This window comes from Balaenoptera ricei, chromosome 6 (genome assembly GCF_028023285.1).
Source record: "Balaenoptera ricei isolate mBalRic1 chromosome 6, mBalRic1.hap2, whole genome shotgun sequence".
Taxonomy (NCBI): domain Eukaryota; kingdom Metazoa; phylum Chordata; class Mammalia; order Artiodactyla; family Balaenopteridae; genus Balaenoptera; species Balaenoptera ricei.
Window position 1 is genome coordinate 47,809,239 of NC_082644.1, and position 15,725 is coordinate 47,824,963.

The 15,725-nt window shown below is 35.3% G+C and overlaps 1 protein-coding gene across 1 annotated transcript in view; it reads left to right on the top strand.

Annotated features, from left to right (window-relative positions):
* The window catches only part of PLAA (phospholipase A2 activating protein), a 37,647-nt gene extending 28,238 nt beyond the window's left edge, over positions 1 to 9,409 (top strand). Inside the window, exons 11-14 of the mRNA XM_059924636.1 lie at positions 1,976 to 2,044; positions 4,576 to 4,677; positions 6,230 to 6,394; positions 7,434 to 9,409. Of these exons, the coding sequence (XP_059780619.1) occupies positions 1,976 to 2,044; positions 4,576 to 4,677; positions 6,230 to 6,394; positions 7,434 to 7,999 (902 nt within the window). The 3' untranslated portion in view covers positions 8,000 to 9,409. The remainder of the gene's footprint in view (positions 1 to 1,975; positions 2,045 to 4,575; positions 4,678 to 6,229; positions 6,395 to 7,433) is intronic.
* Positions 9,410 to 15,725: the final 6,316 nt, after the last annotated feature.

A 15,725-nucleotide genomic window follows, 5' to 3' on the forward strand; every position in this document is an offset into this window, starting at 1 on the left:
TTCTAAACCATAGATGGGACCAACACACAAGCTTGGGTCAGTATCATGAAGTTGTGAACTGCTCTCAGTGAGCTTCCCTTCTCCTGAGAATGCATTGGTGGCCCAGATGCAAATAAATAGCCATACCCTGTGCAGTGTACCAGTGTACTACAGAAACCAACTATCAAGCTAAATGTTGTGATAGCATGATGGCTATTAAGGAAGTCTTTGGTGACCCTGAAAAGGCAGTAAAGATCTGAAGAGTAGATAAGATGATAACTTTCTCTATCAGCATATTCAGGCACAGTGATGCTCTGAAACTTAGAACGACAGAGTTCCTGAATCTCATTAGCAGCTGTTTTTTGGAACAGAAAGAATATACCAAGCTTCAAACAGTACCAACAAAGTCAAGAGAACAACTGGGGCCATCGTAACTGGAGCATGTCTCACTGTTGCACAGTGTCAGTAACTCAGAAGATGCACTGATTATGGAGATATGCAAGATAGCATACTAAAGTCCAAGAGAATTATGGAATTAATAGGTTAACTGAACCACACTGTTATAAAAGATAGGTAAAAACGTTTGCCGTATTGAGATATTATAAAAATTAAGTGGTATAGTACATATAAAATGTTTAGCAAAATGCCTGGAATATATTTAAGCCCTCAATATATGTTAGCTATTACTATTGTTGATGTTGTTCCTCCAGTTTTACCAACAGCTCTGGGGCCAAAACATTCCCTGTCTTGCTTCTAACTTAAGGTTAATCTTAATTCTTTTTTCTTTTCCTCCTTTATATGATTCTCAAACATTTAATGTCAGTTAGAATCATATGGGATGCTTGTTTAAGTTAGTTATTGCAAGGTCCCACCCAGAGATTCTGATACACTAGATTAGTGAGGAGGTTAAAAATACTCAGCGTCGGATCCCTTCCCCAGGAATTCTGATTATATGGTCTTGGATGTGGTTTGCTGTTTAGGTAGTTTTAAAAGCTCCCTATTGGTTTCTAAAGTGAAGCTAATTTGGAGAACTATTAGGCTATTATGGGCAGGCCCTGGGAGTCTGCATATTGAACCAGTGACTCTCATTCAAGTGGTCAGAGAACCACATTTGGAACAGTGTAGGACTACCTTCTGCCTCATAATAATGCCTTGGGCAAATTATTCAGCCTTCCTCTTCTAAAATATTATATAATAATGATCTCTCATTAATATTTAAATGAGTCATGCATATAAGATGCTTAGCATGCTAGCCAGCATATGGTAAAAACTCAGCAAATCCACTTACTCTGTGTTCTTCATTATTTTAATGAATCCTGTTCACATCTGTTCTGTTGTTTAGTTTTGTTTGCTTTTTCTGTATCTGTTGCAGTGGTTATACCAACTCCTGAATATTAAGCTTAGAGGGGCTAGAACAATAGCTCATCTTTCTTCTTCCCACAAAGGCTGATCCAGGACTCCGAACATCTCCACATCCTGCTGATTCTCTCTCTGCACTTGTTTTTCCTGTTTCTTTCTTTCTTTCCATTTTCAATAAAGCAGCTACAAGTATTCTCAAATGTGAGACTGGGCTATTATCATAGCATCCCTAACTCTTACCTAGCTTCTTTTCTATTTGTCTTATGTGCCAACTAATCCCGTCTCTATTTCAATAAAATAGTGTTCACATTTCATTATGGAAACTTTTGACTTTCTTTCTCTCCAATCTATTAATGCTTTTGTAATTCATTAAACTTCTATAATTATAGTATATAAGGCATGTAATGTTTATTTTATAACTTGCGAATTACTTTTCCGGGTAATTTTATTGAGGTCTTACTGCATGCCAGATACTGTTCTAAGCATTTTGCTGTATTAAATTTACAACTGTTTTATTAAGATGTCATTCTGAAGTGTGACTAATAATGAAAATAAGTCATTCTGTGTAAAGAAGGAGCAGTTTGAACTTTATCATTTGCCGTTACCTGTGCTTACTAGGAGTATTATTGCATTTTAGGTGGTGGTCGGTATGTACCAGTGTCTGCAAGTATGGGAACTACCGTGGCTGGAGTTGATCCATTTACAGGTGCACATTTTTCATTTCCTCTTTTTTTTTAAATTCATTAGTACTTTTATGTAATGAAAGTTTAAGGAAATTGGCATCTTCTTCTTGCTGGAAAACTTTTTATACAGTAAATCAAGACCAAACTTTTGACCTGGCTTTTAGAGTGTTCTCAGAATTGTGTCATTACTGCACATTAGAATCGTCTGGGGAGCTTAGAAAAACTACTTCAACCTCATCCCCAGCGATGCTCACTTGATCTAACGTTGCTCTGGGTTGGGGTCTTAGCAAGAGTAGTTTTATAATTTTCTTATGTGCAGCCAGGATTGAAAACTGCTGTTCTACTGTGTTAAGGCTAGTTTCCTCACTATCCTTACAAAATCTGAGTTACTCCCATCTCTTCCGCTTCATTCTTATATACTTAATGTGTTTAGAATATTATTTACTACATTACACATTGAGAGGACTCAGGAAAGAATTTGCTTTTACTATTTAGGCCTGGAATATTTGGCTTTCCCCTGAGCAACTAACTTTTTTTATTCTTAGTATCCAGCCTAGACCCTGACACATCTTACTTGTTTAGCATTGTTGAACATATGCAGGCATACTTTTTTACTCTGTATAGGCTGCCGTAAAACGCAGAACTGAATTTGTGGTTCACCTCTTGTAAGCTTGACAGATATCTTGGCATATATATTTCCCTATTTATTATTTTAGACAAGAGAATATGTGTGACATATGTTATTGAGCATAATAAAATATTCATAAACCCACCACTCTACTTGAGAACTAAGTTGGTATATGATTTTTAAGCTATTTTTTTCATTGTGAAAGTAACATGGGTTGGCAGTATTGAAGTTTAATGTAGTAAGTAATTAAGATTAAGGACTCTGGAGTGAGAATGCTTAGATTCAAATCTCAGTTCCACTACTTTTTATGTGTTTTACCTTGAGCAAGTCATTGTGTTTCTGTGCCTCTCTTTTTCTCATTTGTAAAGTTATATCTACTTCCTAGAAATAAGAGTTTAAAATTACGAAATATATGTAAATCATTTTATACGGAATAAATTCTTAGTAATGTTATACCTGTTGTATTACAAAAGAGTCTTAAAGTTAACAGTGCTTCCTCTCATTTTTAAGAAATTAAAGTTTTTAACAGTTTGGTGTATGTAATGGACCTTTGTATACCTTATCTAAGCCACTGTCATCTCTCACCTAGACCAATGAAATAATGGCCTCCAAATTGGTCTCTCAGTCGTCCTCTGTTTATGCCCCTCCCTTGATTAAAACCCTGTAATAGCTTCCCATTGACTCTTTCTCTTGCCTTGCATCACATTCCTCTCTGCCTTTTTTCTTCCATACTGGCTTGCATCAGTGTCTTGAGCATGGCATGCAGTTTTCTACCTCAGGAGTTTGGTACCGCTGTTCTCTTTGGGAATATTTGTGCCCTCTACTTTGCTATTTTGACCACTAATTATTGTTTGGCTTTTTCCCTCCTTTTTCTTTTTTATTTAATTTTGCAGTATAGTATTTATTAAATGAATTCAGTGAAACTTCCTGGGTATGCACATACACCTCTTGCTAGATCCTCTAGTCTATCATAAGCTCTCAATGCATCCTATACTTTTCCTTCAGAGAACTTTTCATTATACTTAATTGTTTGGACGATATTTGATTTGCAATCTCCTTACCACAACTAGACTCTAACAACCAGGAGTACAGGCAGTGTCTTTGATCATGTCAATAAATATTTTAATGCTTTGTAGGCAATTAGAATTAATTTTGTGCACTTACCTCATTCTTCATTTATCTACCTTCCCCCTTTCTATTCCTAATATACTCAGAAGATTAAAATGTTTTATTCATATTTTTTGCAAAATACCTTCATTTTACGTCAGAACAAAAATGTTGTATAAATTAAGATTTGAAATGAATGTAAGACATACATTAGATTTAAATTATGCTTTAGTTGAAGCAGCTTTTATTCACTGAGTATTGTTGAATTTTCATCTTGTGGCAGTTTGTTATTCATCATCAGATACTGAGTTAGTGTTGCTATAATGGGGACTTAAGAAGTAAATACATATGCCCTTCAGGAGCTTACAACTTGGGAGGGATTTATAAAAATGATGTAGAAAATTATTGGAGAAAATGACAATGCCTACTACATGATTTGGAATGAGAAAAGAGAGATCAGTATGCCTGGAGAAGAAGGAAATGGAAAGTTTCATAATTGTTTTGTGTTCTTTGATCTTTTAAAAACTTTCAATTTACATTTAACCTTAAAAATATGAGAGAAGTAGAAAATATGAAATGGAAAGGCTTTGTTTTACATTGAAGCTCCCATTCCAAAAACTGAAATTTATTATATTAACAAATATATACAGTATATAAAATCTTATGGATTTATTTTCTTTTTTTCTGAAGTTGGTTGTTATTTTATTGCATGCACTGAATAGTTATGTATCTCAGTAATTTTGAAAACAAAAGTCAGTTAGAAAAATCTTGCTTTTGACCACTCTGAATGATTTTCACCTTCTTCTGTTCTGTAAATAGGGAACAGTGCCTACCAATCAGCTGCATCTAAGACAGTGAATATTTATTTTCCTAAAAAAGAGGCTGTCACTTTTGACCAAGCAAACCCTACACAAATATTAGGTAAGTGTATTTTAATTAAATAGTTTTCTCACATATCCACAGACTCCTTGAGTTGCTCTCAAGGCTGTTTCTCTCCTAAGCATGTGCTGGGAATCAGGTGCTTACATGATAGAGACTTGTATTTTGGTATTACACAACTGAGTCAACTAAAAATACACGATCTGATAATGGACATTAATACTTTATAAGAAACCTTACACAAATATAAGTAAATGCTTTCTGATGACTTTAATGAGAAAAAAAAATTAAAGGGGAAAAATATCAGTCGCATTCCCTAAGCTCTTAACTGATTTCAGAAAAAAAATAATGAAAACGAACGAGTGAAGCATTTAAAAAACAAAGATCTTGTCTGTAAAAATGAAACTGCTCAGTTGGCTTTCATTGCTTTTTCTGTTAATGTTTTCCTCAGAACAAAATGACTAGGTTTTGTTTTGTTTTTTGTTTGTTTGTTTATTTTTGACTGAGAGTATTACTAGCTCTGTTTTCCTCAAAGATTATGGTGAGAGTCTATTGAGATAAGATAACATACATACCTGAATATATGACAGGGGTGTTATTGTTTTGGGGGGGTTTGTTTTGTTTTGTTTCTCAACATCCTTCATACTATCTTTATAAAAATCATTCATAGGTCTTTTCTTAATTGCTTTATTTTTGAACAATAAAGAAGTGTATACACACTTTTAGACAACTTGACATTTTTAAACTCTTGTACAAATATAAAAGATCTCTTGCTTTTTGCATTCCCTTAATAAACTGTTTTAATATTTTGTTAGTGTTAAGCAATTTTTAGTGCCAAAGAATAATGAAATAGATCCAAGTTTCCAGTTATGATTGATAAAAATTCGTAAATTTGGACATTGTATCTTCTTAAACCTTTTGTGATGGAAATTTGGGCTTTTTTATTCTTGGAGATGAAAATTTTTGAGGAAATAGTGTTAGATGACTCAAAGTAACATTAATGATGACAAAGATGCTGATATTGAAGATGCATGTGAAGAGTTTTAAAGAAATAGTTTCATGAAATGTCAGTATGGTGGGAAGCAAATTAAATATGTTTTTTTAAAAATGTGATGTCAAATGTACAGATGAAACTAAGTCAATAAATTAAATATAAATACACATTTAGCTTTTTGACTATTTCATTGGCAGTCATAGAAGTTGCCATAAGTTGGCTAAAAGTTGTTATAAATTTTCTATCTGAGAAAGTAGGGGATTGACTTATATATGACATAACATTACTTTGAAAAGCATTCAAAATGATAACAAATATGGTATACTTAAAAACTTATTCAAAGCAAAAAGCTTTAGAAGATCTTAGAAGACAACAGGTAAAATAAAAATCATCACAGTAATCTTTCTTTTTCTATACTGTACTCAGCTTAAAATTACTCCCAGGCCTTATTCTTGTTTTATGGTCTTTGATAATTGCTGTGAAAAGTCTTACCTCCTCATGGTGTGTGGTAGAGTACTCTTATTGAAAATGTTGGCATTTATGTGATATATCTGCCTAATTACAGTTAGAGAATATTGAAGGTTTGGATTTGGGTTCTAGGTAAACTGAAGGAACTTAATGGAACTGCATCGGAAGAGAAGAAGTTAACTGAGGATGACTTGGTACTTCTTGAAAAGATACTATCTCTAATATGTAATAATTCTTCAGAAAAACCCACAGCCCAGCAACTTCAGATTTTATGGAAAGCTGTTAACTGGCCTGAAGGTACAGAAACACTCTTTAAAATGTAACTAGAAAGCAGAAAGTATATCTTTTAATTTCTATCCATACTACCGGTGTTTTTAGATTAAATAAAAGTTGACATGTTAGTCGAAATTCGCATTGGGAAAAACTTCACAAAAAGGATTCACTATACCACTGTAACTCATAGTCTTGCTTTGGTCACATACCTTAAGAGAATCTGAAGGTAATGTAATGATCCCATACATGGACCATTTTGTATACTCTTTCAGAGCATTTGTGGATTCCCTGCAAGCCATCCACGAAACTCTATCTGACCTGTTAAACATAGGCTACAAACATTTGCTATAAGTATGTTTTCTTTTATTTAGTTAATTAATTCTTTTTATTCCAAAAGTGTCCTCTTCCCCATTATTTTTCCATGTAATTGATTTATTGGAGAAAAAAATCATTTTTCCTGCAAAATGTCCCATATTTTGAATTTGGCTGATCACTTAATGTGTTCCTCTATCTCTGTTTTTCCTGCTAGACATAATTAGATTCTGGTTCAGTAGTTTTTTTCAGGTGAATATCCTTTATAAATGATGTTGAATACTACCTTTATATCACAGGGCCCGTAATTTCTGCTTTCCTCAGTTTTAATGATGTTAAGATTGTTTAGTGCATTCATTTACATGGTGTCTACCCAGTCCCTTAAATATAAATCCTTCCACCAGTGTGTATAATAAGCATCCTATTGGCATTTGTGAACTGGAATTCTCCTATAAAGAACTTTCCCTCAATTCTTTGGTCTTGTTTTAGGATTTTTTAAAAGCAAGGTCCCAATCCTGTTCTTTGCACAAAGATTTATTGAATACTCACTGTATGTCAAGCTATTTTAATAACCCAGGAGAGTTACCATATTTTTAAAGTAATGTGATCTTGTAGCAATAAATACAGTCTCTATAAATATGAAAAATTAGTTAACACAAGTTTCAGAAGTATACACATTTTGTAAAGCAGGCATATGATTTTTAATGTTTAAAATGCTTTTTTAACATTAATGAATTTTTCTTTTCAATAGATATTGTCTTTCCTGCACTTGACATTCTTCGGTTGTCAATTAAACATCCCAGTGTGAATGAGAACTTCTGCAATGAAAAAGAAGGAGCTCGGTTCAGCAGCCATCTCATCAGTCTTCTGAACCCTAAAGGAAAGCCAGCAAACCAGCTGCTTGCTCTCAGGACTTTTTGCAATTGTTTTGTTGGCCAGGCAGGACAAAAGCTCATGATGTCCCAGAGGGAATCACTACTATCCCATGCAATAGAACTGAAATCAGGGAGCAATAAGAACATTCACATTGCTCTGGCTACATTAACCCTGAACTATTCTGTTTGTTTTCATAAAGACCATAACATTGAAGGGAAAGCTCAGTGCTTGTCAGTAATTAGCACAGTCTTGGAAGTTGTACAAGACCTGGAAGCCACTTTTAGACTTCTTGTGGCTCTTGGGACACTTATCAGTGATGATTCAAACGCTGTACAATTAGCCAAATCTTTAGGCGTTGATTCTCAAATAAAAAAGTATGCCTCGGTATCAGAACCAGCTAAAGTAAGTGAATGCTGTAGACTTATCCTAAATTTACTGTAACAGTGGGCTAGGGGACTGAGATTTTAAATTGTTAAGTATTTTTTTTTCTCACATTTCACATGACATTACAGATGATGAAAAGAATGCTGTGGATTAAGTAAAATTTCAGATCTTGTAAAGTGGGGGCGGGGAAGGGGAAACAAAGAAGAAATAAAATTTTTGCACTGATGAACTGTGAAATTTTCCTGGGTAATGGGGATAGGTTTTTTAATAGTTCAGAGATAAATGAAGAATGATCTATGACCAACAGCAACACAACTACAGTGGTGTAGTTCCCTTACCTTAGCCAACTAGGAGAAGACAAGGGCTTTTATTTATGTAATCTGCTTTACTGCTTATATACCCCAGACTGTTAATTGTTGGTGGTTGTCTTTTATTTAATTTCTGCTCTACTCATTTTCATTGCTGGATTCTTTCAACAGCACTGATTGATTTCAAGGTCTTGTTTTAGGACAACTACTTTAGAATTTTTAAAATTAAGTTTGTTATAAATTATTCCATATATTGAAAAGATATAATTTCTTCATTTAAGTCCTTTGTAAATAGAAAGTTTGTTTGATGGCTCATTTTTAGTTGAAGTAAAAGCAAATTACTAAGCTGTGTTATGTGTATCAGTTCAGACGGATGAAGCCCCAAATTGACTACAGGCTTATGATCCAGTTTCTTTTCCCCTTCACTATTTGAGGTAACTTCATTATTCATTCCAATTTCGATATCTGATTGTCTATTTTTGGTCATTTCCATTATATCAAAGGGAATTTGGAATGTGTTGAATATTATCAGGCAATTGAGCGAGCAAGAATACATCAAACTGTTATTTGCAAGTCCAGAGACTGTCATGGGAAATTAGTATTTTTGAGCCTCTAACATGGTCCCGGTATAGTGCTAAACACTTTGATATTTAATTCCCAAATCCTGTTAAATGTAGGGTGATGTTACCTCTATTTTCAGAAGTAAAGATAGTGGGATGAATCATGATGGAAAAAAGGAAAAGTACAAACCATGCCATACTTCCTAGAGAGGGAGGGGGTCACAAATTTGTCTATGAACATCCTAGCAACTAACACCAAGAGGGAACCAACCCATTAATTATATAAATTATTGTGTCTAAGAGAAACTTAATTTCTTAAGAGAAGTGAAACTATTCTTAATCTAAAATAGTGAGCATCATTCCCAACATTTATGATATATAGAACCATGAATTTCCTGGCTTGCCAGATTTGGAATGCCAAATTGCAGTCTAAGAAGAACAGTTCTTCCCCAATAAGAGAGGAATGGTTTGATTGTCTAGATTAATCCAAGGAAAAACACTTGGAATATCAAAAGAGAATGGGTAAAATGTAAATTGAGGGGATATGTATTTTGCTAAGTATTAAATTGCGATTTTCTGGTGTGTACCCAGATGTTAAATATTGTTTGCTGGTTCCATTAGTTACCCGTGCTTTGCTTTTTGTTGAATTGGGATCTAGGGGGTTAAGTCAAAGTTAAATGACTGCATTAAGAGTATAACTGGGTCAGCCTGGTTCAGTGCTTACAATACAGTGCTTTCTTTTTAACATGTCATGTTTAGCATGCAATTGTAAGTACAATTTATCTGCAATATTTTGAAATACTTGGTACCTTTGAATAATGGTAGGATGTAAAGTCTTCGTTAAGAATAGGAGTTTACTCTTCAAAATGTAAGGGGTGGCAAATGGTAAACACTGTTTGCTTCCCATTAGTGTACAAGTATTTTTATAACCACTTTTATTATACTGTTATGTCATGTTTATTGAAGAAAAATTACAAAATACAGTTTAGCAAAAAGGAAAAAAAATCCCACTTGAAAGATAAGTGATAAGTGGCGATCTAATTGTTTTAAAGATTTTTTTTAAGTTACTTTTTTCCATGATTCCCTTATTATTTTTTTCTGAATAGAAAAATACACATTCATTGAATAAAACACACACACATTAAATAAAAATTGCCTATAATTCCACTACCCAGAGAGAATCATTCTTGACATCTTGTGCCATATCAATTGGTATGTAAACGTTTTATTTTTTTAAAAAAGGATTGTATGATACACGTTGTTCAATAACCTGATTTTTAAACTTGACATATAGTACACATATTTCCACCTTAATAAATATAATATTATATCGATGTGCCCATTTCCTATTATCTGACATTGTTTCCTATTTTCAGCTATCAAGCAATGCTATGGCAAATCTCACAAGTTTCTTACTAATTCCTTAGGATACATTTTATACTTGGAATTGGTGGGTCAAGTTAATGCACATTTTTAAACTTTGATAAATGTTGCCAAATCACCTCCAGTGGTAAAAGTCTTGGAGTTAATGTCCCTCATATTGCATTAGAAATAGTTGCCTGCAAAAGAGCTAAGTTATCATTGTCTCTAATTCATTAACTATTATAGTCCCTCTGGCACTACATTTTTAAAAATGAGCATTTTAGGGAATTCCCTGGCTGTCCAGTGGTTAGGATTCCACGCTTCCACTGCAGGGGGGCAGGGTTCAATCGCTGGTTAGAGAACTAAGATCCCCCATGCCACACGATGTGGCCAAAAAATAAATAAATAAATAAAATGAGCATGTTATGATATTTTTTTCATGACTAGCTGAATTTATAACAATGTGACAAATTTTTTTTATCTACCTCATAATCTTAAAGTAATGGAAGAAGCATAGCTAAAAACCTTCACAAAGATAATTCTGGGGATAAGACTGGGTTATGGCTTCCTTAGCACTTAATCACTGTATATTATGGTTATTTTGTGAAAAAATAATAAAATGTATAGAGGATCATTTGTGACGTATCATCCTTCCTAGAGGTCTTGAGATATAAATTACCCACCTGAGAATAGGAGATGTTATTCAATCATTTAAAAAAATAATTTATAATTACTCTAATTTCTAGTGCATTTTTCTGTAGAAAATTATACACAGTATCTCAGTGTTTCGGCTGCTACAACAAAAATACCATAGATTTCGTGGCTTAAACAACAAACATTTACTTCTCACAGTTCCAGAGACTGGAAGGTCCAAGATAAAGGTGCTGGCATATTTGGTGTTTGGTAAGGGCCCACTTTCTGGCTCTTAGATGCTGTCTTCCTGTGTCCTTGCATGGCAGAAGGGAGGGGGGAGCTCTCTGGGGACCCCTCAATCATGAGGGCTCCACTCTCATGATCTAATCACCTCCCAAAGGCTCCACCTCCAAATACCATCACGTAGGAGATTAGGTTTCAACATATTTTGAGGAGGCACATTCAGTCTGTAGCACACAGTGTAGTTGTCATTATAAATACAATTTTGAAGACTTTCATTTAACTTCATTTTTCCATGTGTTTCGTTTCAACTTTTTAATGAAAATGTTCATACATACAATGAACACTCATGGACTTGCCAACTAGGTTCTGCAGTTAACATTTTGCCATATTTGCTTTATCTCTATTGTTAATACTTCCATTTGAAATTATTTAAAAATAAGTTACAAATAACACACTTATCAACTAAATACTTCATTATGCATCTTTTAAGAAAAAAACATTTTAAAGAATATTCTTATTAATAACCACATACTAAAAGAATTAGTAATTTCATAACATCCAATATCCAGTGTATATTCAAATTTCCTCATTGTCCTAAGAATGTTTTTTATAACTTTTGTTCTAAAGGATCTAATCTAAAAAATCAAGGTTTATGTATTGAATTTAGTTATTTGGTTATATGGCTGTTTGGTCTCTTAATCTACAACAGTTCCTCCATCTCCTTTTTTTTTTTTTATCATTGACTTTGAAGTGTGTTGGCCAATCCAGAATGTTAACTACTCCTGTTTTGTATTGTAAAAAATATTCTTATAACCCTACTGTATTACCTACTGTTGCTTAATAAATTACCTCAATACTTAGTGACTTAAAATAACACACATTTATTATCTCAAATTTTCTGTGAGTGAGGAATCCTGCCACAACTTAGCTGGTTCCTCTGCTTCTTTGTTTCACATGAGGCTGCAATCAAGGTGCCCACCAAGGCTGGGGTCTCATCTGAAGGCTTGACTGGGGAAGGATGCATTTTTTTAAGCTCACTTACGTAGTTAGTGTTCAGTTGTTTTTGATTGCTGAATTAAGGACCTCAGTTCCTAGCTGGCTGTTGGCCAGAGGCTGCCATCAGTTTTGCCTGGTGGGCCTCCTTGACATGGCTAGTTGCTTCATCAAAGCCAGGAAGAGAGAGTCTGCTAGCAGGACCAACAAGAATCTTTATAATTTAATCACAAACATGACATCCCCTCAAAATCAAGATACTCTGTTGCTTGGAAGTTAATTACTCAAGAAAAGTGGATTACACAAGGTTATGAATACCAGGGAGAGGGATCTTTGGTGGCCCTCTTAGAATTTGCCTGCCACACCTATTTCCTATAAACCGAAAGCTAAATCCAAAGGCTTGGTTAGATTGAAATTTGACTATTGTGGCTAGAATATTCACAGGTGATTAGTACCTGTTTTTTGTTTGATTTTTTTTTTTTACTTGATTGCATCATATCTGAGCTTCCTTAATGATGTTTTCCTTCCCTTAACTAAAGGAGGTTAGGAGAATAAAAATGGTATAATTGGCATTCTAGTTACCATCTCAACAAAGATGGGGGAACATTTTTTTTAAAGTTTTCTTGTTCTTAAATATTTTTCCACCTGTCTGCTTTCCAAAGTGGTTATCAGGTTTTATTTGTTTAATATTTGAAATTAGGATGCTTGTTTTCCAGGGATACTAAGAAAGGCAGGATCTTGACTTTGAGGGCAAAAGTAAACCACTCGTGCCTGTCATGGAGGAAAATAGCCTTCAGAATAAGGTGGGTAATGGAAGTTTTAGAGGAGAAGGTTGACCAACATACTTCTGTAAAGTAGGTAGGCTGATATTGATCCTAGGCCTAAGATGAATTCCTGGGACTTAAAACTTGACCCTAGGTTTCCTGGACACTTTATAATAAATCAGAAAAGTATAATGTCCAAGTGGCAATGATATTTTCATTAGATATGATGTGATAGAGATAACATCACTCTACATTTAAGGCATATGATATAGCAATGTTTACTCAATGGTTTGCAATTGTATTTAAAACCAACCAGTTGAGCAGCATTGCAAAGAACAGATGAATTTAAGTAAACTAAATAGCATGCATTAAGCAAGTACATTATGCTATTTCCTATGTTTACCATTATTTCCATGGGGCAAGTACTGCTAGTAATCTTACTTTTACAGGTGAAGAAACTGAAAGAGGTCAAGTAAATTTTTTTCACAGTCAGTAGTAACAAAACAAAATTACATTTAAAAAATGATGTTGGCAAAACTGGATATCCATATGGAGAAAAATCTCGATTTGTAGTAGCCACTTCACTTTATCATAATAGCAACTATGATGGTTGGTAGTGGCATGTAAGGTTGATACATAGAGCAGAAAAAGGTGGCCTGAAACAAGTCCTCAAACCACATTTCTTTCATTCTTGTGTCCTCAAAGGAACTAATAAATTCAAGAAATGTTTGCTTACATCTACATCATTTAAAATTTCAATAGTAAGAGCAACCAGAGATGCAGTGTAATATAGCAAAAGATTACTGGCTTTGGAGTTAAAAAGCCATATAGTTCAGTGATATTTCCACCACTTACTAATGAGTTAAGGCAAGTTGCTTAACCTCAGTCCCAGTTTACACATCTCTACATTGAGATTTCATAAAATAGAAGAATAAGATATTTGTGTAAAAGCCTAGCAAAATACAGGCTTCCCTGGTGGCGCAGTGGTTAAGAATCCACCTGTCAATGCAGGGGACACAGGTTCGAGCCCTGGTCCGGGAAGATCCCACATGCCGCGGAGCAACAAAGCCCCTGCGCCACAACTACTGAGCCTGCGCTCTAGAGCCTGCGAGCTCAACTACTGAAGCCTGTGCACCTAGAGCCCATGCTCTGCAACAAGAAAAGCCACAGCAAAGAGAAGCCCGCGCACCGCAACGAAGAGCAGCCCCCGCTCGCCGCATCTAGAGAAAGCCCGTGCATAGCAATGAAGACCCAACGCAGCCAAAAAAAAAAAAAAAAAAAAAGCCTAGCAAAATATCTGCCACATAATGTGTTTATCAAGCATTACTTTCAAAGTTAACCAAGTCTAACATCTTCTTTAACAATGAAAGTGACTGCTGTGTACAAAGAATATTTAAAAGGAAAAGAAAAATGCTAGATTTTATTGCTATGGGGGGAAAAAGTGCCCATGTAGGTGGTAGGGGGTGGTGGTGTCCTGATGAGTTTTTTAAACTTTTTTTTTTTTTAATTTTATTTATTTATTTATTTTTAATTTATTTATGGCTGTGTTGGGTCTTCGTTTCTGTGCGAGGGCTTTCTCTAGTTGTGGCAAGCGGGGGCCACTCTTCATCGCGGTGCGCAGGCCTCTCACTATCGCGGCCTCTCTTGTTGCGGAGCACAGGCTCCAGACGCGCAGGCTCAGCAATTGTGGCTCACGGGCCCAGTCACTCCGCGGCATGTGGGATCCTCCCAGACCAGGGCTCGAACCCGTGTCCCCTGCATTGGCAGGCAGACTCTCAACCACTGCGCCACCAGGGAAGCCCTGATGATTTTTTAATAAAAGCAGTTGGTTGGAACTCTAAACACAAATATCCTTACACTTCTTTATAATGCCACAGAACCTCACCATGAAATATAAAGGCATTTCTGTTAGAATATAAGAATCACATCTACCCATCCTACAGCTGTAGCATTGAACAGTGACTCATTTGATATCAAACAGCGTTGAAGGTCCTTCTCATAACTAGCAGAGAAATACAAGGAAAGAGGGGGCAAGGGGAGTCTAGAAAGTATGCATATAAGTTAACTATAGCCACAGTAATACTGCACAGAAAACAATAACAAAAACGATAGCATTTATTTAGCTCAGGAGTTACAAGTTTGGGGTTTGGCTGATCCTGGCGAGGCTCATTTGTGACTCTACTCTGGACTTGACTGGATAGCTTAGCTGGGGCAGCTGAGCCCTATTTGTCTCCTCTTTCTCCTGGGACTAATGGGCTAGTCTGAGTATATAATTTTCATGGTGATGGTGGAAGCACAAGAGTGGACCATCCTAACTGCACAAGCTTTTTTTGAGACTGCTTGCTGCACATCTGCTAATATCCCCTTGGCTTCATCAAGTCATATGGCTGACTCCACTTTGCAGGAATTATGTCTCTAGTCAGTGGAAGAAGGACATTATCAAATTACATGGCAAAGGGCATGAATACAGAGAGGTGAAGACCTGGAGCCATTAATGCCATTTACCACAGTGGCGACATAGAAAGAAGCTCTGTGTGGATCTGCAACTTCTCAGTACAGAGTTTAACAAGCATTGAGTTTCTAGCATGTGCCAGATACTGTATTATATGTTGAGACTACAAAGATATGTAATACACAGCCTCTGTTCCTGAGAACTAACAGTATTTTGAAGAAGATATTAGCAAGTGCCTGCAGTAGACAGTTTTGGTTGCTCTGTAGGGAGAACAGTAGGTTACAAAGGAAAAAGCGGCTAATCTTAGCAGGGTTCAGAATGCAAGTGATTTGGAAGGGTTTTAAATAAGAAGTGAAACCTTAGATGTAGTTAAGATGAGTGGAGGTGGGGTTTTTGAATAGTCTCGGAGGGTATATTTCTAGGAAAGATATGGGGCAGCAGAAAAAAATGCTGTTCATGGAACATCTT